Raw genomic sequence first — 23,677 nt, forward strand, 5'->3', positions numbered from 1 at the left:
TGAAATAAATAAGCTGTTGTATATGGCCTAATAAATATTATTAGAGTATATTATTATGGCAGTATTATCTAATCTGCTTTTACAATCAATAAAGACACGGACACCAGGTGTATTTTAGAATAGCCCATTTTCACTTGGGGCAAGGCAGATATCTTCATTTATATCCTAGCCTCCATGCCATGCCATCTGCTGCTAATAACTCCTGTTTGATTTACCTCTCACCCATAATCCCCCAATACTTGCTAAGGTTGTTCATTTGGGCCATTTCTTTCATGTGGGACTTGGGAGTTCCTCCTCTGGGCCCACGTGGCTCTTTCCTAGCCCATGGCCATTCTCTTCCTTCTTTCTTTGGCCTGTTTGCCTCTCATCCCAAGATTCTTTCTGCTCCAAGCCCAGGAACCTTTATTCTGCTTCTTCCTTCTGCCTTGCCCAGGGTTCAGGGCAGCGTCTAGATCTTGTGAGCCAGTAATTAGCATCAAAATACATAACATCAGACCAACCTCCAATAGTAAGCCTTAAAAAAAAGTCTAGTAAGAGCATCCCACTTTGTTTAATGATTTTGGTTCTAAGAAACCAAAAGATTTGAAATAAATTATCTCTCGCTGGTGTTTGAATCTGTGATAGCTCAAACACCATTGACCCTGTGTGTTCCTTGTACCCAGTCTGCACATCCAGCCACGCACTCAAGGAAGGCTGGTGGGTTGGTTGGTTGTTTTTTTTTTGTTTGTTTGTTTTGTTTTGTTTTGTTTTTTTTTTTTGGTTTTTCGAGACAGGGTTTCTCTGTGTAGCCTTGGCCATCCTGGACTCCCTTTGTAGACCAGGCTAGCCTTGAACTCACAGCAATCCGCCTGCCTCTGCCTCCCGAGTGCTGGGATTAAAGGCGTGCACCACCACGCCCTGCGAACTTTACATTCTTGACTCAATCCTTCATGTGCTGAGATTACAGGAATATACTATGTTCACCTCCATAATCATTGATAAGGAAAACCTGGGGCTGATGTGGTGACTCAGTTGTTAAGAACATTTGCCGCTATTCCACAGGACCTGAATTGGGTCCCAACACCCACATAAGGATGCTAACAACCACTTGTTAATGTGTACACACGCACATGCACTCACATACACAAACACACACACACATACACACATGCAAATAAATGCTTAAAAAAGGAAAAACGTGTCAACCTTAATATTTCTGAAAGTTAGATAAGGCAGGCTTAGCTGCTAAAGATTTAATGGAAAGTGCAGTGTAAGGGCAAGAGTGAAGGGAAAGTTGATAGCAACTGTTTTTATTTATTGTATGTCTTGGTTATTATTTTTCTGTTGCTGTGTTAACACTATGGTCAAGGCAACTTACAGCAGAAACAGTTTATTTGGCATGTAAGTTTAAGAGGGTTAGAGTCCATGGCTGTAAGGGCAAGAAGCATGGCTGCAGGCAGGCATGGCATGGAAAGGGTGGGTGGCTCCTACCCTTTGATCCACAAGCATAAGGCAGAGCTAACGTGCCATGGGCTTTAGAATCCTCAAAGCCTGTACTGACACACCTCTCTCCAACAAGGCCACACCTCCTAATCCTTGCCAAACTGTTCCACTACATATGTATGATTGTTTTGCTTGCATGTGTGTTAGTCTCCTATGTTCATGCTTGATGCCTACAAAGGCATTAACTCCTCTGGAACTGATGGTGGTTATTAAGAATTGAACTCAAGAGTGCAAAGCCGGGCGTGGTGGCGCACGCCTTTAATCCCAGCACTCGGGAGGCAGAGGCAGGCGGATCACTGTGAGTTCGAGGCCAGCCTGGTCTACAAAGCGAGTCCATGATGGCCAAGGCTACACAGAGAAACCCTGTCTCGAAAAAAAAAAAAAAAAAAGAATTGAACTCAAGTCCTCTGCAATTATAAGTGCTCTTAACAGTTGAGCTATGGGGCCTGGAGAGATGGCTCAGTGGTTAAGAACACTGTTTTTCTTAAGGACCCGAGTTCAATTCCTAGCACCCACATGGCAGCTCCAATTGTCTGTAACTCCGGTTCCAAGGGATCTGACACTTGTGGAGTTACAGCCTTCTTTAGGTATTCCCAGGCCTGACTTGAATATATCTCCAGAACAGGCAGAAACAACCAAGGAACGTCTAGAAACAGTGTCTACCTTAGGATTCCATTAAGTGTTTAGACTGATTGAAGCTTTGTTAAATAAAAATGGGTTCATCTTAAAATATATTGTCAAGTCTGCTGTTTCTATTCTTCAAGAATAATTGTTTGTTTTGTTCAGATGAGGAGAGTTTTCTCACTCTGTATCCCAGCCTGTTCTGGAAGTCCCTCTGTATGTGGATCAAGTTGGCCTCAAACTTGGCTGTAATCCTGCTTCTGCCTTCTGAGTATAATACAGATGTCTCCCTCCATGCCAAGATAGAATGATGTTATTTTCCATATAGTTTTGTATAGCCCAGTCTGGCATAAAACTCAAGATCCTGCTGCCTCAGTGCTAGAGCCTAGGCCCATGGGGAAGTTGCTGCAGTCGTCCTTCCTCTGCCTTCTGAGCACCAGAATTACAGGCATGTGCTCATGCCCAGCTCAGAGTAGCGCTGAATGTCTTTTCTTTATTAAATCTCTAGCATCCTTTAAGAGTTTTTGTTTTACTATATCGATAGGGGTAATTTTTATGAAGATATTTAACTTTTTTCCAGCGATTAGTGAATTTTGACCCCTGCCCCCAGACAGGGTTTCTCTGTGTAGCCTTGGCTGTCCTGGACCCGCTTTGCAGACCAGGCTGGTCTTGAACTCACAGAGATCTGCCTGCCTCTGCCTCCCAAGTGCTGGGATTAAAGGCGTGCGCTACCACCGCCCAGCTAATTTTGACTTATTTTTAAGTATGTATGTGGGCACAGGTGCCAGTGATGGCAAGAGGCACTAGGTTGCCCTGGAGCTGGAGTTACCGTGGTTATGAGCCAGCTAATGTGGGTGCCGGGGACTGATCTCAAGTCCTGCAAATGCACTATGCTTTTAACCATTGGCCGTTCTCTCGTTTCAGTTGTCATTTAAAGTACTTACACTCACTTGATCTTGCAGCTTTTATTCAGAAATCATTTTGACTTTACAGAGAACTTTCCCAATGAGAGCAAATGCTTGTTTTTATTCATTGTACTGTTTAAATTATACACCTAAATAATGTATGTGCATCTTTTGCCTCTGCCTTTAGTGTGGACTTTGCAAGACAGGGATGTTCTTATAGTCATCTCGTATAGTTACCAGTTTGCATAAGCTTAACAATATCACTTTCTCCAGTGTTCTAGTTATTTTAATGACCCAGAGGTGTTCCTGATAGAAACTCCACCATACAAGATCCAGTTTATTATTAACTATTAGATTTAATTGTCATGTTTCTTTAAGCTCCTTTAATCTGGAACATTCAACAACTTTCTTTTTTTCTTTAAAAATTAGACAATTTTATACACGTATGTATGTAATTTTTTTTTAAACCCCATTATCTTTACCCTCACTCCCACCACAGAAAGAGCCCTTCTTCTCAACAAGCACTCCAAGCAGAGGCAGAGGCAGGCAGATCTCTGAGTTCAAGACCAACTTGGTCTACAGAGCAAGGCCCAGGGCAGTCAGGGCCCTAAAACAAATAAAGCCTGTCTCAAAAAACCATAAAGATAAAATAAAGTTAAATGTTTTTTAAAAACATGCCTTATAGCTGGGCATAATGGTACATATCTTTATTCTCAGAACCGGGAGGCAGAGGCAGGAAGATCTCTATGAGTTTGAGTCCAGCTTGGTCCTTATAGCAAGTTCCAGGCCAGCCAGGGCTACATAGTGTGAAGCCCTGTCTCCAAAGAAGTGCCTTATAATTGTCTCTCCTTTTGTGATTCCGGCAGGCTGCATCTCTATATAGGGTTGTTCACAAGTAGTTTAGCATGAGAATGCTTGGGAGTTTAAAATACATATACATTTAAGAATGTTAATAATAATGTGAGTCTAAATTCCTAAAACTAGCATGTGTAATTTCAGTATACATTTTTCATGCACTTCTATGGGTTACCAATGTAGGGTAGCATAGTTACTCCTATTAAACTAATAGGGAAAAGAGCAAAAGAATCAACTAACTATCTGAGCCAGTGGTTGAGTGGGTAAAGTGCTTGCTGTGCAAGGATGAGACTTGACTTTGGACTTCAGCACCATATAGAAGAGGCCTTCTCAGTGTGTGTCTGTAACCGCAGCACTGGGGCTGAAGTAGATTGTGTGCAGCTGCTGGCCAGTCAACCTAGCTGAAACAGTGAGCTGCAGGTTCGCTGAGAGGCCATTTTTTCTAACAAGTTTATTTTTAATTTTTATGCATTGGTGTTTTGCCTGTATGTATGTCTGTGTGAGGATGTCAGATCTTTGGAGTTATAGGCAGTTGTGAGCTGCCATGTGTGTGCTGAGAATCAAACCCAGGTCCTCTGGAAGAGCAGTCAGTGCTCTTAACTGCTGAGCCATGTCTCTGGCCCTTGAGAGGCCATCTTTAGGTGAGCACCAGGCGGTGGTGGCACACACCTTTAATTAATCCCAGCACTTGGGAGGCAGAGGCAGGTGGATCACTGTGAGTTCTAGGCCAGCCTGGTCTACAAAGCGAGTCCAGGACAGCCAAAGATACAGAGATAAACCCTGTCATGAAAAACCAAAACAAAAAAGGGAAAAACTAATTAAATAAAAGTTAAGTAAGCAAGAGAGGAAACCATCCATATGTTAACTTTTGTCCTCCACGTTTGTGCATGGGTGTACACAAACACACACACACACACAAAACTAAGGGAAAGGAAAACTGTAGCCAGGTGTGGTGATGTGTGCCTGGACTCTCAGCCCTTAGGAATCTGAGGCAGCAGGATTGCAAGTTAGAAGCTGCTCTGTACTGAAGAGCAGGAGGCCAACCAGGGCTGTGTACTAAGACCTGGCTTCAGAATCGAACAAACAAAAACTATCTAACATCCATATAAGGATTAAACTCAGTAGGTAATTACAACTCTGCTGGTTCTTTTGCTCTATACTTTTGATTTAATTTCAATATTAAGGGAGTATGTTTAAATTTTTCGTTTAAATCCCAGGACTCAGGAGACAGAGGCAAGTGGATCTCTAGAGTCTGAGGCCAGCCGGGTCTACAAAGAGAGTTCCAAGACAGCCAGGGCTATTACATGGAGAAACTCTGTCTTGAAGCTGCCTCCCCCTGGCCTCCCCCCTCCCAAAAAAAAAAACATTTAAAAATTTTAAGTAGATTTAGTAATTTTAAATTGACTTTTATATGAACTAATATGTACTTTTTGAAATTTTACAGTGGGCAGAAATGGGTCTGGAAAAAGCAACTTTTTTAATGGTAAGTATAATTTTTGGATTTTACCTATATGAAGCCTCCGGTCTTTATAATCCATCTTTAAAATGGTTTATTAAAATATTGCGTTCCTGACATTAGGTCTATGTGAAAGCTTAAGAGGTCATACTAGTTAGTGTAGGGTTAGAGCATGAGGGTCTGGGGTGTCTGGCCTCAGTCTGGCCTCATGAGACAGGAAACACTTGTTCAATTATTATTACTGTAATAATGGCAGTATATATCTTAGATGGATTCTGAAAAATGATGGAGCAGTGTAGTAAAAATACTGATACCTGTTTTGAAGACGATAGAGTTGTCAACGTCTAAGGGTCAAATGTATTTAAGAATAACCTTCCTGTTTTACAAATTTTTTGAGAAGAAAAAATTTTCGGAGCAGGACTGTATAAGGAGGGGTTAAGAGCCGGGCGTGGTGGCGCACGCCTTTAATCCCAGCACGCGGGAGGCAGAGGCAGGCGGATCGCTGTGAGTTCGAGGCCAGCCTGGTCTACAAAGTGAGTCCAGGATGGCCAAGGTTACACAGAGAAACCCTGTCTCGAAAAACCAAAAAAAAAAGGAGGGGGGGTTAAAACGTCAGCTTGTAGAAAGCAGGGTTTTGTAGGAGTTTCTGTAGGAGTTTCTGTCTCTTTACACATGTATGAAGGACACAGAAAACCCTGTAATGTGGTGGTCACAGAGCAGAGTGAACTAAAGCGTGCATCTCAGAATGCCAGGGAAAGGAGGACAGTTTGAACGCGCCCATCCCAGGTGATGATGAGGAACAACCTGCCTGTCAAAGCACACAGCATCCTGCTTGAGTGCGCCCTATCACACTGACTTGGTATTTCAGAGATCTCTGGGGCGGGCCTGGGCCAGAAGAGCTGAATAACGTTCCATGTCATGGACGGTGCTCCATCAGTGAGGTGTTCTGTGTGGTGGTAGGGCTGGTTCTCACAGAAGTGTGCTGTAAGCAGTGCAGTGGAAGCTGGGGATTTGAAACAGTTGCCTGTATTTCTCAGTTTGTAGAAACGTGTTCAGTTGTAGCATCCAGCATTGTGCTGTTCTTAGGGACTACAGCCTTGTGTGGCCTGTTCCTTGTGTAGTCTGTTTGTTACACAGCACATGGCCTTATAGTACTGACCTAATTAGTCAGTGTACATGGACATTAGGGCTAGACCTGGCTTCTGCTGCTTCTCTCTCTTTTATGTTTCAGTGGAAGCTTAATTTCTTGACATATAATCCTCCTACCGGATTATTCTAATATACTGGAGAATTGTCTGCAATCATTTTGTGCATGGGAAACAAATTTATCTGCAGTGTTTATTACCTGACAGGTCCTATCCGATTGAGATGTGGGGTTGTGAATGAGCTGTAACTCCTCCTTTAGGATGTGCTGATAACCTTATGTTTGTGTTTTTAGCAATTCAGTTTGTTCTCAGTGATGAATTCAGTCATCTTCGCCCGGAGCAGCGATTGGCTTTGTTGCATGTGAGTGAGACTCCTTAGGACATTATTTTGTAATGTTAAGCATCATTGTCAATTCTTCCTTTGAAATAAAAATGACTGGGCGTGGCCGCTCACTCCTGTAATTGCAGCTCTGGAAAGAAAGGCTGAAGCAGGATGAGTTTTGGCCATTCAGGACTTTCATAGTTGCAGGCCAGCTTGAGCTGCAGTGTGAGATCTTACCTCAAAAGAGGGGCTGGGGAGACAGGCCTGGAAAGAGCACGGCAGTTAGGGGACTTGGCTATGTTTCCAGCACATACATGGTGGTTCACAAATGTCTATATGTCCTTCTGGCCTCTGGGTACCAGGAAATCACAGGGTGCATAGACACACATGCAGGCTAAACAACCATGCACACAAAGGAAAAAATGAATGCATCTTTGAAAAAAGTTCAAGTTACAGGTGCTTTGTGAACATGATGTCTTAATTCCTTATGTGTCCTATTCTGTTGTAAAATTCGGTGCACTACATCAGTGCCAGATAAAAGCCTAATACTTTTGTAATGATTAGAAAAGAGTTATATACTATTTTTCTATATGAGCTTTTTCTGGTTTTGTTTTTTCAAAGTTGTTATTGTGTGTGTGGATGTGTGTACATGTGCCAAGGTGTATGCACTATGAAGACCAGAGGACGTTGAGGAGCTGGTTTCTTTCCTTGTGGGTGGCTGTGATTGAACTGATGTCAGCAAGCTTTTATGGCAAGCACTTGTGACCCTTCTTGCCAGCCTTTGTTTTTGTATTTTTTGAGACAGGTTTTTACTCTATTGATCAGGTTGGCTTCTTACCTTGGCCTCTCAGGAGCTGGAATTTTAGGGAGCCACCATTCCTGGCTTTATAAGTTTCTTTTTCAATTTTATTTATGTGTATGTACTCATGCCATATGCCTGCCTGCTTCTCTGTAGATGCATCAGATGAATGCAGGTGCTTGAGTGAGAACACTGGATTCTTTGAACCTGGATTAATAGGTGGTTGTGAGCTACCCTATGTGGGTGCTGGGAACTGAGCCTGGGCCTCTGCAAGATAGCAGGTGTTCTCAGCCACTGAGCCATCTCATCAGTCCATTGACATTTCTGTAAGAATGCTGTCTGGCAGGGTTCCGTGGATGGGACAGGATAAGGACAAAGAATTGCACACTGGGTAGCTTTAAGATAGACAGCTGGGCCAGCTTGGTGACCATTACCAGCCAGGCCTGGTGGTGCACGCCTGTAATCCAGCATTTAGGGAGTGAGAGGCAGGTAGGTTTCTGTTAGTTTGAGGCCATCCTGGTCTACGAAGCGTGTCCAAGACAGCCAAGGCTACACTGAGAGACCCTGTGTTGGAAAGCCAAAAACCAAAACAATAAACAACTGGAGGGCATAGAGAAACAACCATGCTAACCAAATGAAATCTGTATTTGTATTTAGTACATCTTCTTTCCAGTGTGAAAAGCGGTATATTCAGGGCTGCTCTACAGTTCAGTGGCAGAATGCTTGCTTAGCATGTTTGAGGCCATAGGTTTGACCCCTCAGCCCCACTCCCAGGACTAGAACAACAAAACCTGTGAGAAAAGCTGTTTATGCATTTCATAAGGATAAGAATTATAAATGGGTATAATGAGACACCACAGTTTAGCTTGTTTAAATGTTGTATGTAATTGATTTTAAGAGCAGATAATGATTGCACAGTGTCTCTAAATAGTGTTTTTAAGCCGGGCATAGTGGCGTACCCCTTTAATACTAGCCCTAGGGAGGCAGAGGCATGCAGATTGCTGTGAGTTGGAGGCCAGCCTGTCTACAGAGTTAGTCCAGGACAGCCAAGGCTACACAGAGAAACCTTGTCTCAAAAAACAAACAAACAAAGTGTTTCTTCCATTTAGGAAGTTCTTTTCATCATTGACTTTCCTTCCTTCCTTGTGTTGAGTTTGTAGCTCAGTAATCAAAAGTGACAGGGCAGAGCATGCTTTTTAGGCTTCTCAGCTCAGCATGGAAAGAGCTAATCTGTGGTGGCGCTGTTAAAGCCCAGTGTCACGATCAAGTGCTTTCCTCCTTATTTTTCCACTGTGTTATTTTTTGAGATAGGGCGCTCACTCAGTTTGGAGCTCATCAATTGTATTCAATTAGGCTGCTGACCAGTGACCCCCTCAGTACCTTTCTCTGCCTCTGTTTCCTGCCCCCAAATACTAGGGTTCCAGACATGGCTGTTGTGCCCAGCTTGTATGTGGGTGCTGTGGTTAAAAACTCAGGTCCTCCTTCTAGCTTTGCTGGCACTTTACCATTTCCAGGAAATAATGTAGTGATTTGGTACAGTGAGCGATACCTGAGCTGGGTAGAGAAGATTGTAAATTATCTGGACTTGAGATGGAGTTGTGTCGTAGACTGGCCTGAATGTGACACTAAGCACCATCCTCCTACCTTAGTGTCCCAGATGCTGAGATTACAGGTGTAGAGCATCATGCCTGTCTGTGCTAGACTTTAAAATGAGTTTAAAGAGGTACAAAAATGCTCCTTAAGTGAAAAATGCCCTGCTCTTTTCGTGTTTTAGGAGGGTACAGGTCCTCGTGTTATTTCTGCTTTTGTTGAAATCATTTTTGACAATTCAGACAACCGGTTACCAGTAAGTGAGAATTAATTTTTACTTCTTAAAATTACGTTTTGAACATTTATAATTTAGTTCATACTAAAGTATGAAAAAAGTAGTTTGTGGAATTTGTTTAAATTTTAATGAACACTAGTAAAGAAATGATTATGTAAAATAGTTGTAAGAAAAATTCTCAAAGTGTTCACATGTTGTAATTTTAAAATATTTATGATCAAGGACTTTAAAATGAACTTGTCAAAGAAGTTGTCTACTTATCTATCTTTTCCTTAGATTGATAAAGAGGAAGTTTCACTTCGAAGAGTTATTGGTGCCAAAAAAGATCAGTATTTCCTCGATAAGAAGATGGTCACGTAAGGATTTTCTTGTTTAGTTTGTTACAAATGTTCACAGAAATACGATGGGTTCTTACAAGAGCTTCAGTATGAACCTACAGGCCCACTTTTCTTTGCGAGATTATTCAGTTCTCCACCTAGAGTTCTTAATTCTGTTCAATTTAGGAGCTAATTTGGTTGATTATCATTGGGTCCTTTAAAATTATTTATCTTGAAATTCTCGTTGTTTATTAACAGGAAAAATGATGTGATGAACCTCCTTGAGAGTGCTGGGTTTTCTCGAAGTAACCCTTATTATATAGTTAAACAAGGAAAGGTAAAATGGTCTTATATCCTTTATCAAAAAAAGAAATATTATTCCATTTATCTTGTTACAGAATTAAAATATTAAAAGGCTTACATTGGGCACTGGAGAGATGGCTCAGAGGTTAAGAAAACTGGCTGCTCTTCCAGACGTCCTGCGTTCAATTCCCAGCAACCACGTGGTGGCACACAACTATCTACAATATGCTCTCTAATGCCTTCTTATGGTGTATAGGCATATATGCGTGCAGAACACTGTATATGTAATAAATACATAAATCTTTTTGTTTGGTTGGTTTTTTTTTTTTTTTTTTTTTTGGTTTTTTGTTTTTCGAGACAGGGTTTCTCTGTGTAGTCTTGGCTGTCCTGGACTCGCTTTATAGACCAGGCTGGCCTCGAACTCACAGCGATCCGCCTGCCTCTGCCTCCCGAGTGCTGGGATTAAAGGCGTGCGCCACCACGCTCGGCTCTAAATCTTTTTTTTTTTTTAAAGCTTACATTGGAGCTGGAGAGTTGGCTGAGTGGTTTGGGAACACTGACTGCTCTGCGCTTCCATAGGACTTGAGTTCAGTTCCTAGCACCCACATGGCAGCTCACAACTGTTTGTAATTCCTGTCTTGGGGGCTCTGACACCCTTCCGGAGACATACATGCAGTCAAAACACCACTGTATATACAATAAAAATAAATAAATTATATTTTTTTAAAAGTTGGCATTGTGAGAAACCTACCACAATGCTGCATATTATTTTTCCCTTGAGATTTTTTTTAATCAGCTTGTCTATAAACTTTGCCTGCTTCCTAATATAATCTCTATCTCAGAACTTACCTTTCAGTAGATGTTTTTATTGGGAATCTTTTTTTCTAGAGTAGTTAATTGTTGTTTCCAAAACTGTAGATCAACCAAATGGCAACAGCACCAGATTCTCAGAGACTAAAGCTACTGAGAGAAGTAGCTGGCACTAGAGTGTATGACGAACGCAAAGAGGAAAGCATCTCCCTGATGAAAGAGACAGGTAAACACCATGTGCTGTCTCATCTCTACTGTCAGTTATTTGTCTTGTTGTAGTAATAATAGATAAAAAGTGTCCGGCCTCAAAAATATTTTCTATAATAGTTTTCCTGGCTACTGAATGGAGTGTCATTTAGTCTGAGGCAGTTTAAGGTTTGAGGTTTCTAGTACTTCATCTCGTAATGAAGGAGGACTGTGTTAGATAATAAGGCTTTAACCAAACCAGCTTTTAAAAATTTTTTATTGTGTATATGGTATTGTGCCTGCATATATGCTTACGTGACAGAACAGGGCCCCAGATTGTATAATAGATGATTGTGAGCCACCATGTGGTTGCTGGGAATTGAACTCAGGACCTCTGGAAGAGCAGCAGACAGTGCTCTTAACCTCTGAGCCATCTCTCCAGCCCCCGGAAACTAACTTTTGACTGGAGCTTTCTTCAGAAGTGTTCGCAGAGGACAGTGAACTGGGGTGCTTCTCCCTCCACTCCAGATACTGGAGAATCACTTGTCGTGAAGTTCTAAATAGTTCAGAAAAGGTGATGTAGAGTTCTGATTTGGTGTCCGTACTAGTAACTATGGGAACCCGACTTTGCTCTTTCAAATGTTGCATCCTATCATCATAATAACCTAAAGTCAGACAGTTCTAGGTCAAAGTCATGACCTAGAATCTGACATGACTTTAGACTTGGTATCTCTGGTCCTAAGACTTCCTGTTGCAAACTCCTGCTTTGTTGAGTATGACAGTTACTTTTTATGGCAAGTAAGGTAATGTCATGCCTGGATTATAGTAAGTATTCATTGTACGGTAGCAGTGTGCAGTGCCCTTAATGAGAAAAACTGAGAATTAGTAATGGCAGTGATCATTTCTTTTTCTTTAATTTTGTGGGACAGCATACTGATGTGAAAAGAACGAGGAAACCCAGATGTTTGCCACATGTAAGACAGACTGTTAGTGTGTGAGTCTCTTAAGCAGTGTTTTCTTTAAAAAGCAAAAAGCATCTTGATTGCTGTTTTTCACATCTTAATTTTGTCACTGCATAATATCAAAGAAGGAACGTTGTATTCTAGAGGGCAATTTTAATTTATATGTAAGAATTTATATACATGAAAACTGTATTGAGTACCATCTTCTTTCCATTGTTTTGTTATTTTGAAGAGGGCAAACGGGAAAAGATCAATGAGTTGCTAAAATACATTGAGGAGCGATTACATACTCTGGAGGAGGAAAAGGAAGAGCTCGCTCAGTATCAGAAGTGGGATAAAATGAGGCGGGCCTTGGAATACACCATCTACAACCAGGAGCTCAACGAGACTCGCGCCAAGCTTGACGAGGTGAGCTGCTGCCTTATCACATTGGCTTTGTTCTGTGAACGTGCTAACTTGTCTGCATCTGCACCTTGTAGTGATTTTTAAACAGAAATTAAAAAATGAAAACGTGTGTATGTGTGTGAGTATGTATTTTGAGATAATTTTACTGTAAAATCCAGATTAGTTGTGACTAGTGAGTGTGGAGTTACAGGAATTAACCTCTAACCAGGCTAAAAACTAATAGATTCATTGGTTACTAATTATCCTTCGGTTAATGAAAAGGAAATGTTCTCACTCTAATTGTATCTAAAATACAATAAGTGGTTATTTCAGACCAGATGATTTTTTTCTTTGCATTTTTGGTTGTATTTGGTAAAATAATAATGATGATGCTTTACATAAACATTTATTTTAAATTATCTTTGAGTGTTCTATGTAAATGAAAACAAAACCTTTTTCTTGATAAAATGGTAAGCAGATGATTACTATTAGTGTTTTTTTGGGGGGGCCAGAAAATAAATAGTGAGTTTATTTTTAAAGTTTCGTTAGCAACTACAGGGGATTCTTGTTCAACTTGATCTTTTCTTCTATGTTTGAAAAGTATTTCATCTTTGTTAGAATTTTTTTGGCTTTTTCAAAGTCACCTTGTTCAAAAGCTCTGTTTACACTGTCAGTAAATTCTTTCTGTTTAGCTCTGACAGTGGACTCTATCTCGTCCATGGCAGCCTCACTCTGAGCATCTGCCAGTTTTTCATTGATGTCCATTATTTCCACGAGGAACTGGCTGTCTGCTCCACAGTCTGTCCCTTCAGGGATTTCTATTGCTTGGAGCTTTAGTAGATAGAGTCCTCTGCTCAGGGGAGCCTGAAGAGTCTTATAGGCATCATTCACCAGGGTCGAGTGCTTCTCTGAGAAGTGTTTTTCAGCCTGAGACTTTTGGCTGAAGAAATCTGGATGGACAAGACGTTGTAGTTGTTGGTACCTGTGCTGAAGTTTCATGGTATCAACCCTAAAGGATCAGTTGCAGTTCATGAGGCTGAAGTAGTCCTTGGCGGGGTCGGGAGGCTGCAGTGCACGGCAGTGCGCACAGAAGAAGTCGTCCCCTGGCCCCTGGCCCCTGGCCCAGCCGCAGTTCCAGCACTGCGGCGCTCCGCTCTTCCCCAAGGCGCCATGGCTGCTCAGCGGACTCCGTCCCAGGAACCTGACCAGCCGCACCTCCCACGCGCAGAGCAGAACCCGGGCCCGGCACCCCCACATCGGGACACCCGCCGGCCCTGTTAGTGTTTCTTGGCAACTGCAAAGTAATTTTTTAACTGTATGTTAGGAGCGTTAGCTAGATACAAAATGAGTTAGTAATGGTAGATTGTTTTGTCTTTCAGCTTTCTGCTAAGCGAGAGACTAGTGGAGAGAAATCCAGACAACTAAGAGACGCCCAGCAGGATGCCAGAGATAAAATGGAGGTAAGGGCATAAATAGGCTCAGATTGCTTTGTATTTTCAGTAGTTGAGAACTTTCTGTGCCAGAGTTGTGGGATGGTGACTGTAAAGGGGAGGGGCAGAGGTAGAATGTTGGAAAGCAGTTGTTGAATTAAGTTTCATGTGAAAGAAAAAGAAGTGCCGTGTCTGGGTGCGAGCCTAGTCGCCCGAGTTCCATCTCTAGAACCACATAGCCGGGAAAGGCCAACTGATTGCATCAAGCTGTCCTCTGGCCCTCACTGGCGCTCTGTGGCGTGGGCACCTTCATGGTGTATGGGCATGCGGGTTCACGAACGCTTTGTCAAGAGATGTAGGTGGCTGGGGTGTGTGTCATGGTCTTTCCATTGTACGTCGGTTTGTGACCTATTTTCTGTCTCTGGGTAGGACATTGAGCGCCAGGTTAGAGAACTGAAAACCAAGATTTCAGCCATGAAAGAAGAAAAAGAACAGCTTAGTGCTGAAAGACAAGAGCAGATTAAACAAAGGACTAAGCTGGAGCTTAAAGCCAAGGATTTACAAGATGAGCTGGCAGGCAATAGCGAACAGCGGGTAAGTTATCGATGAGGCAGATAGAGAAGATACACAACCTTTGCTGTGGTGGGTGCACGGTTGGGTTTTTGTAAAAGGTTTGTACCATCTGGTTGGTACTCAAGTATCAAGTTGGTAAGTGCTCTTTTTATTAATAGAGTTCTTTGAGTCATTTTCATGAGAAAACTTTTTTTTTTTTTTTTTTTTGCTGCTGTGTAAATTAAGCAGATTACATTTTTACTTTATTTACAGAAACGTTTGTTAAAAGAGAGGCAGAAGCTGCTTGAGAAAATAGAAGAAAAGCAGAAAGAACTGGCAGAAACGGAGCCAAAATTCAACAGCGTAAAAGAAAAAGAAGAGCGAGGAATTGCTAGGTCTGAGACTATTCACCAGCAATGAACCTATTGCCGCATAGTTGTTACCAGTGATCTCTGGGTGTTTCTAGGTTCTTGGTGCCTTGTTCAAAGAATTGGAAAAGACGCACACACAAAAAGCAAGCAGTAGTTTATTAAGAGCATAGCAAACTACGGGTTTGGGCACCCACAGGTCGTTCTCATGAGGTTGCTAAAAGGAGGACCTTACTTGCATTGTTGGAGGTAGGGTAAACATGCGGCTCAGTCAGTGCAGGTGGGTCCCGGGTTGCTAAGTGCACTTCAGGAGAGGGGCTGTGTGTGTAACACAAGCCACGTGGCGCCCTTGCTGAGCTTCTGTAATTTCGCCTGGCTTCCTCCATAGATAGAGCCCACGTACCTGTGGGTTAACAAGGCTGTAGCATAGTAAGGACATAATCCCAGGCCCGCTTCATGTGACCCGCCCTGATGGTTACTGAGTCGTGTGCTTTTGTTTTCTCGTTGGTTTAGCGATTGGATCTCCCTGTCTAAGGATTGTGTGTGCCATCACACCCATGGTGATTGGGTACCTGTAAGGACTAGATTACTGCTACTCAGAAGCCCTAGGATTGGACCACTCTTTTAAAATAATTAGTTTCCCTCCAACACACATAACCCTCACCCCCCCACCCTCCAAGACAGGGTTTCTCTGTGAGGCTCTGGCTGTCCAGGAACTCACTCTGTAGATCAGGCTGGCCTGGAACTCATAGAGATCTGTGTGCCTCTGTCCTTTAGTGGTATGCGCCACCACTGCCCTGCTTTTCTTTTTCCTTCCTTTTTCTTTTTTAAATAGAGTCTTACTTTATAGCTCTGGCTAGCCTTGAACTCAGATTTGCCTGCCTCTGCCTCCTCAGTGCAGGGTTAATGGTCTGAACCATCATGCCGAGCACCACGCCCTTGTTACTACGTGTGTGTGTGTGTGTGTGTGTGTGTGTGTGTGTGTGTGTGTGTTGTCATGGCACAGTGGATGTGGCGGTTAGAACAATTAATACTTTATTTTCTCCTGCCACGTGAGTTGTAGCAGTGGAGCTGATGATATTAGGTGTGTCAGGAGTCCTGCTGGCTCCCAGTGTCTACTCTCAGTTAAAGACCTGAGGTTCTGAGATGAGGTTTCTTTGTTTTTGAGCCAGTGTCATGAAGTCCAGGGTAGCCTCAGCTCATAAATGTAAGGAAACCTGGAATTTCTGATCCTCCTGTCTCCACTTAGAAAGTGCTAGAATTTCAGCCATGTGCAGCAGGTGTGCAACAGCACACAGTGTGCCACAGGCGACAGGAATGAACCCAGGGTTTGCATTCTAGGTAAGCACCCCTACTGAGGTAGCTACATCCCAGCTTGGATCTGTCTGAAATCCTTAAGGAATTTTTCTACTTGTAATTATGATGTCAAAGTTTATCTAGTGTTGTTTACGGTAAAAATAGATTTATAAGGAGATTCATTAGCCCCTTCCTTTTTTTTTTTTTTTTTTTTTTTTTTTTTTTTGTTTTTTTTTTTTTTTTTTTCGAGACAGGGTTTCTCTGTAGCCTTGGCCATCCTGGACTCACTTTGTAGACCAGGCTGGCCTCGAACTCACAGCGATCCTCCTGCCTCTGCCTCCTGAGTGCTGGGATTAAAGGCGTGCGCCACCACGCCCGGCTTCCCTTCCATTTTTTTATTTCTGGGGTTTGGATGTGCTTGCCACATATGTGACAATCAGAGGACAACTTTTAAGAATCTGTTTTCTCAGGCTGGAGAGATGACTCAGAGGTTAAGAGCACTGACTACTCTTCCAGAGGTCCTGAGTTCAATTCCCAGCAACCACTTGGTGGCTTACAACCATCTATAGTGTGAACCCTTTTCTGGCCTGTAGGTGTACATGTAGGCAGAGCACTGTATACACAATCAAACAAATCTTTAAACAAACAAACAAAGAAACAAATCTTTAAAGAGAAAAGAAGATGAGTCTGTTTTCCTCTTCCACCATATGGTTCCTGAGCCAGCTTACTAATCCTTTATTCAATTTCAATGTAATGCTTAAAAGAATAGTTTCTGTAGGATTGATAATTATTACAATTAAGTTTTTATCTTGTGTTTGTCTTGTGTAGATTGGCTCAAGCTACCCAAGAAAGAACTGACCTTTATGCAAAGCAGGGCCGAGGAAGCCAGTTTACATCAAAAGAAGAAAGGGATAAGTGGATTAAAAAGGAGCTAAAGTCTTTAGATCAGGCTATCAATGACAAGAAAAGACAGATTGCTGCTATCCATAAGGATTTGGAGGATACTGAGGCCAATAAAGAGAAAAATCTGGAACAATATAATGTAAGAAACATTTCCTTTTGGGGGGGGGTTGTTTTTGTTTGTTGTTTAAGACAATGTTTTACTCTGTTGCTAAGACTGTTTCTGTAACTCATTGTGTAGCCTAGGCTATCCCCAAACTCAAAACAGTCTTGCTTCTGTCTCCAATATGCTTGGAATTATAGGTGTGAGCCATGATTGACTGTAATAAGAACTTTTGTAATAGTTTTATGGAAGTTTTTTAGATGACATAAACATACATTTTATTTACTTTGTGTGTGTGTTTGTGTGTGTGTGTGTTTTTTTTTTTAGGTTTACATGCTTAGAGAAAAAATTTTAACCTTATGGATGTGTGTGGAGGTCAAAGAGACCCCTTGTGGGACTTAATTCTCTCCTTCAAGTGTTTGCTCTGAGAAAATCAGGGGTTAATGGCATGCGCCATCATGCCCAACTAAGCATGCTATTCTTTAAATGAACAAAGGTCGTGCTCTTTCAGAGAGGACCACCACAACTTAATATATGCAGTGTTCTGTCTCTTGGTCTAAATTAGATTTTATGTGTGATGTGCTTGTTTATTCATCCATGCAGTTGTGGAGATTTTCTCCTGCTCTGGGTCCTTGGGACTGAATTCGGGTCTTCTGATTTGCCCACTAAGCCATCTCAGTGGCCCCTGTTTGTTTCTAAGGATATTTAGTCCATGCCAGGGAGTGTTTGTATAGATTGAGTATACCTTATTTTATTCATTTTTATTATTTTATGTGCATTGGTAGTTTGCCTGCATGTGTGTCTGTGCAAGTGTCAGATTCCCTGGAATTAGAGTTTCAAACAGTTGTGAGCTGCCGCATGGATGCTGAGAATTGAACCGGATCCTCTGGAAGAGCAGCCAATGCTTATAACCACTGAGAGGATATGTACCATCTGCCATTATTTTTGTTTATTTATCTAATTTTAGTTTTTCTTTGTAGCCTTGGCTATCCTAGAACTTACTCTAGAGACCAAGCTATTCTTGGACTCACAGAGATCCAACTGCCTTTGCCTCCCAAGTGCTGAGATTAAAGGCGTGCGCTACCACTGGGTAGCACAGCTTTTTTTTTCCTTACTTTATTTAAAGATTCACTTTTATTTATGTATTTAAGTATATTTGTGTGGGGGTATGAGGGTGTGTGGAGGCCGCAGAAAGCTGTTGGATCCCTTAGAGCAGGCAGTGTGAGCCATTGGATCTGGGTACGAGCAACTACACTTGGGTCCCTTGTAAGAGTGGCAAGCTCTCTAACTGCCCAGCTAGTTCCAGCTCCTTCATTCGCTTTGTAATTTACTGCAAAATATTTTCGTTTGTTAAGACAATGTTGATTTTTTTAAAAGTACTTTCTAAAGGAATTAAGCATTGTTTATATACTTAGCTAATGTTTTCTTTAACTGGAGATAGAGGACAGAAGTTTGTTTGTTTGTTTGTTTTAGATTATGTATGCACTGCTCTGGCTGCACATACACCTGCAGGCCAGAAGAGCGCATCAGATCACATTATAGATGGTTGTGAACCACCATGTGTTTGCTGGGAAGTGAACTCAGGACCTCTGGAGGAGCCATCAGTGCCTTTAACCGCTGAGCCATCTCTCCAGCCCAAGGACAGAAGTTTTAATTCAGTTTAAGAAAGAGCAGACCTTTCAGCTGGGCATGGTGGCCCACGCCTTTAATCCCAGCACTTGGGAGGCAGAGGCAGGCAGATCGCTGTGAGTTCGAGGCCAGCCTGGTCTACAAAGTGAGTCCAGGATGGCCAAGGCTACACAGAGAAACCCTGTCTCGAAAAGAAAAGAAAAGAAAAAAAAAAGAGCAGACCTTTCTGTGCATGTCTGTACAAATGTGGGTGGGAGGTGGTGGGATTGATGAGAAGAACTTGTAGGAGAGGTGTCCATTAAAGAAAACACATTTACCCTTTGAGGGCTACACTAGTTGGTTATTGGTTTCAAAAACATGGAAACCATAAAATCTTAAAATACATGAACATAAATATTTCTGTGTCTTTACGGTTTTTTGTTTTGTTTGTTCTTTTTTTTCTTTTTCTTTCTTTTTTGGTTTTTCGAGACAGGGTTTCTCTGTGTAGCCTTGGCCATCCTGGATTCGCTTTGTAGACCAGGCTGGCCTCGAACTCACAGCGATCCGCCTGCCTCTGCCTCCCGAGTGCTGGGATTAAAGGCGTGTGCCACCACGCCCTCTGTTCTTTTGTTCTTAACCTAAGGGCGTGTACGCACACGCTTATCTCTCTTTTGTTGTTGTTGCTGTTGTTTTTTGTTTTTTCATTTTATGTTGAGTTTATTTCTGTGCCATAGGTTTTGTTTCTGTTTCTTCTGGGATATCTTTTCCTTCTAGTAACCTTCTTTCTGACTTAGGGAGAATTTGTTTCATTTTATTGAGGCTCAAGTCAGTGTGGCAGGGCTCTTGTGTGTATTAATTGAACAATGAGCTCTGTACGTTTGGTAGTGCGTGTTGAATGCTCTGTTTACCTGGGTATATGTGGTGAGCAGAGAATCTGTATCCAAACTCAGCCATTCTCTCTACAGTTAGGCATGTGCAGCAAACCTCCGACACTTTGGCCCCCAACCTCAAGTTCAACCCCACTGTTTGGCCTGGGCGTACCTCTTGATATCACCGCTAACTGCCAGAAATGGTGCATGTTGATTGCTTCTTTAAAATGACATCTTTCTGATCCTGGGGGGTTTTCCCCGTGTGCATATTATTGCTGGCCTGGGCAGTTTCACGGGTGTTCTTGAAGTGAACATGAAGATTTGAGTCTCCAGATTATGTGATTTTATAAGGTTTTCTGCTTCAAGAAAGTAGTGAACCATTTTCATAGTTCACCTCAGATGCTTACAGGAAGAGCACTGTGCTAATGTTTTTGGTGTTGTGCTCAGATTGTTTCTTTTGTGACTGAATAGTGGTTAGAGTTTTCAGGGGACTCAGTTGAATGACCACAAAGGCGTGTAAATACATCTCTTAGAGTTGGATGAAAATGGGATTCAGGATTCGATCCAGGATTTTACATTTATTTACTTGTCATGTTTCTTTACTCTGCTTCAGTGTGGACCCTTCCCACAGACTTACCCTTTTAGATTTGTTACAAATTACACATGCATTAAATTTCACCTTTGCATGTGCCCAAAGCCTCTTGGGTTGTAACCTCTTTTCTTGCTGCTATTTAATTCTTAATTGGTTTTTTTTTGTTGTTGTTGTTTTTGGGTTTTTTTGTTTGGTTTTTTTTTTTTGTTTTTGGTTTTTTGAGACAGGGTTTCTCTTTGTAGCCTTGGCCATGCTGGTCTCACTTTGTAGACCAGACTGGCCTCAAACTCACAGCGATCCGCCTGCCTCTGCCTCCCGAGTGCTGGGATTAAAGGCGTCCGCCACCATGCCCGGCTTAATTCTTAATTGTACAAAGAAAAATATAATAGGGAACAAACAGTTCAGTGCTGGAATCAGTGACTGGGGAAATGGGCCATAGTGGACTGATCTTGGAAGTGCTGTGCTAAGAAAATGCTCTGCACTCTACGTTAGCAGTAGGAAACACAACTCAGCTAGGTAGTTACTAAGGGCCTCGTGTGAAGGCCCCGAAGATTAAAGTGTTTGCCACCAAGTCTGATGATCTAACTTAGATCCCCGGTACCCACATGGTTGAAGATGAGAGCCAACTCCTGGGAGTTCTCTTCTGACCTCCATGTGCATGCTAAGGCAGGTGTGTGCACACGCACACACATGCACACTAAATGAATAAATGTTACAGATAGAGAACAACCTAGGTAGCTGTGTGGAAATTAGTAAGAATAGTTTCAGCTATGTTAGCTACACAGCTTTTTTTTTTTTTTGTTTTTCGAGACAGGGTTTCTCTGTGTAGCCTTGGCCATGCTGGTCTCACTTTGTAGACTAGACTGGCCTCGAACTCACAGCAATCCGCCTGCCTTTGCCTCCTGAGTGCTGGGATTAAAGGCATGCGCCACCACGCCCGGCTACACAGCCTTCTTGATGTAAGGAAAACTATGGAACCACCAGCAGCAGTAGAGGACCAATCCCAAACCTCCCCACCCCCAGCCCACCTTTTTTTTTTTGAGACAGGGTCTCCCTATGTGGCTCTGGCTGTCCTGGAACTCACTGTGGAGTTCTGCTCTGGTTGCCTTGGAACTCAGAGATACATACACCTGCCTCTGATTCCTCAGTGCTGGGGTAAAGTTTGTGCCAGCATGACAGGGTAATGTATTTTTAACATCAGAAGCTTTAACAATGAAATGTCTTTTGGTAGTTTTGTTATGTTTTATTTTTCTGTACAATACAGCTTTCATACTTGTCAAGTCAAATTTAAGAGTTTTCTGTTACTGGTGCTGTCTTGACCTCAACAACTTTTGTGGAAGAGAAACTCCATGGTGGTTCCCATGTAAATTATAGTCTGGTGTTTGATAACGTTTTGTAGGATGTATTTTCCCCCCTCTAACAGTTTGGGAATAATAGCTTGGATATAGCTCATAGGGGGAGTGCTTTCCTAAAATTCTGGAACCTATTAAAGGAATAGTAAAGTTTAGATCAGCAGTGAACTGTATCCATTCATATTATTACTGTTTTCTTAAAAAACTTACATGTTTTTTTCCATTTCCGTTATTTATTATGTGTGAGTATGTAGGCCATAGACAGCTTAGAGTTTGCTCTCTATACCGTACGACTGTCACATTGAGTCAGGTCATCAGGATAGCACAGTAAATGACTTGCTGAACTATCTTGCCAGCCCTTTTTAATTCAGTTTTTAAACTTACCATACAGAGCAATGGGGTTTATTATGGCTTTGGTTTTGTTTTATTTTTTGCTTTGTATTTTGAGGCAAGGTATCTTTACATAGCCTGACCGTCTTGAAACTCATTATGGAGACCAAGTTGGCCTGTCTCCTGAGTGCTAGAATTAAAGAGATGTGCTACCACTACCCCCAATGTGTGTGTGTGTGTGTGTGTGTGTGTGTGTGTGTGTGTGTGTGTGTGAGAGAGAGAGAGAGAGAGAGATATACTTTGTTCTATCTAACCCTTCCTCAGTGTCTTCCTCTCTCTCTGCTGATTCCCTACCTCACATTCGATTACCTCACTAGGTAACTTTCATCTCCATGGCTTGTGTCTCCTGGTTCTGCTTTATGCCAACTGACCCTTTAGAAACTGGATTTTTAGTGAATCTTTTATGTGAAAGCAATATGTACTAAATTTGACATAATTAAGTTGCACCTTTTTTGTTGCTGTGTAGCCTTGGCTGCCCTGGGCTCACTTTGTAGACCAGGCTGAACTCACAGCTATCCACCTACCTTTGTCTCCTGAGTGCTGGGATTAAAGGCGTGCGCCACCATGCCCGACTTTTTTTTTTTTTTTCTTTTTCTTTCTTTTAATATTTATTTATTTTATTTATACGGTATTCTGCCCCCATGTAATACCCACAGGCCAGAAGAGGGCACCAGATCTCATTATAGATGGTTGTGAGTCACCTTGTGGTTGCTGGGAATTGAACTCAGGACCTATGGAAAAGCAGCCAGTGCTCCTAACCTCTGAGCCATCTTTCCAGCCCCAAGTTTTGCCATTTCTTGAATTTTAATATATTTATCTGCTTTCAGTCACTATGGATTACTTTGATAACAAATTTTAATTTTTTTTCCCATAGAAACTGGACCAGGATCTCAATGAAGTAAAAGCTCGAGTCGAAGAGCTGGACAGAAAATATTACGAAGTAAAAAATAAGAAAGATGAGCTACAAAGTGAAAGGAAGTCAGTAGACCAAGACGTGCTGTGATTTTTACATAGTCTTTGCTTGACTTCAGTGTCTCACTCCTAATTAAATACTGTTCACATCTGATTCTTATTGATTAGTTACTTGTGGCGAGAGGAGAACGCAGAGCAGCAAGCACTCGCCGCGAAAAGAGAAGACCTTGAGAAGAAGCAGCAGCTGCTTAGAGCGGCAACAGGAAAGGTAGGTGGTCTTCTCAGTCATCCACCGTCAGCACCTACAGCCTGTAGACGGCGGAGTCAGACCACAGCTCAGACAACATAGGGGCTTATGCAGGCACTTTGTCTTCTGTCTGCTTTATGCTTTTCTGCTTTGCTTTACTTGAGTTATAAGGTCCATCTGTGTAGCGCAGCCCGACCTCTAACTCTTGGTCCCACTCAGCTCACTGAGCGCTGGATTCACAGGTGTGTGTCATCATACCTGCCTCATTGCCTGTGTTATTAATGACAGCAATCTTAGTTGTTGTATACAAAGATCTTATTTTTAAACTGTAGCATCAGAGGACAGCCCATAATAGTGTCATCATCATAACTGAAGTGGATGGGGTGCTGGACAGTATTCAGGGTTAGGGTTAGGTCTAAGAGAGTGTCATACCAGGCTTGTTTCTTGCCAACAGCAGTGTCGTTGGTGATGCTAATATTTCTCACTAACCGGTTTACAGGCCATTTTAAATGGAATAGACAGCATAAACAAAGTGCTAGATCATTTTCGTCGAAAAGGTATAAACCAACATGTTCAAAATGGCTACCATGGCATCGTAATGAATAATTTTGAGTGTGAGCCAGCTTTCTATACTTGTGTGGAAGTCACTGCTGGTAACAGGTGAGTTCTTGGGGTTTAGTTTTTGT

At 42.1% G+C, this 23,677-nt stretch overlaps 2 protein-coding genes across 2 annotated transcripts in view; one reads left to right on the forward strand and one right to left on the reverse strand.

The window, feature by feature from the left end:
• The window catches only part of Smc3 (structural maintenance of chromosomes 3), a 43,481-nt gene that overhangs the window by 2,869 nt on the left and 16,935 nt on the right, over positions 1-23,677 (forward strand). The window contains exons 3-16 of the mRNA XM_051146780.1: positions 5,308-5,346; positions 6,758-6,825; positions 9,360-9,431; positions 9,687-9,766; positions 9,986-10,064; positions 10,949-11,066; positions 12,221-12,396; positions 13,752-13,832; positions 14,232-14,396; positions 14,628-14,749; positions 16,847-17,060; positions 22,707-22,810; positions 22,913-23,012; positions 23,491-23,651. Of these exons, the coding sequence (XP_051002737.1) occupies positions 5,308-5,346; positions 6,758-6,825; positions 9,360-9,431; positions 9,687-9,766; positions 9,986-10,064; positions 10,949-11,066; positions 12,221-12,396; positions 13,752-13,832; positions 14,232-14,396; positions 14,628-14,749; positions 16,847-17,060; positions 22,707-22,810; positions 22,913-23,012; positions 23,491-23,651 (1,579 nt within the window). The remainder of the gene's footprint in view (positions 1-5,307; positions 5,347-6,757; positions 6,826-9,359; positions 9,432-9,686; positions 9,767-9,985; positions 10,065-10,948; positions 11,067-12,220; positions 12,397-13,751; positions 13,833-14,231; positions 14,397-14,627; positions 14,750-16,846; positions 17,061-22,706; positions 22,811-22,912; positions 23,013-23,490; positions 23,652-23,677) is intronic.
• On the reverse strand, positions 12,903-13,629 carry LOC127189712 (iron-sulfur cluster co-chaperone protein HscB-like). The gene is given in 1 exon segment (XM_051146781.1): positions 12,903-13,629. A coding segment is annotated over 1 exon segment (705 nt). The 3' UTR covers positions 12,903-12,924.

This window comes from Acomys russatus, chromosome 5 (assembly GCF_903995435.1).
Source record: "Acomys russatus chromosome 5, mAcoRus1.1, whole genome shotgun sequence".
NCBI lineage: Eukaryota > Metazoa > Chordata > Mammalia > Rodentia > Muridae > Acomys > Acomys russatus.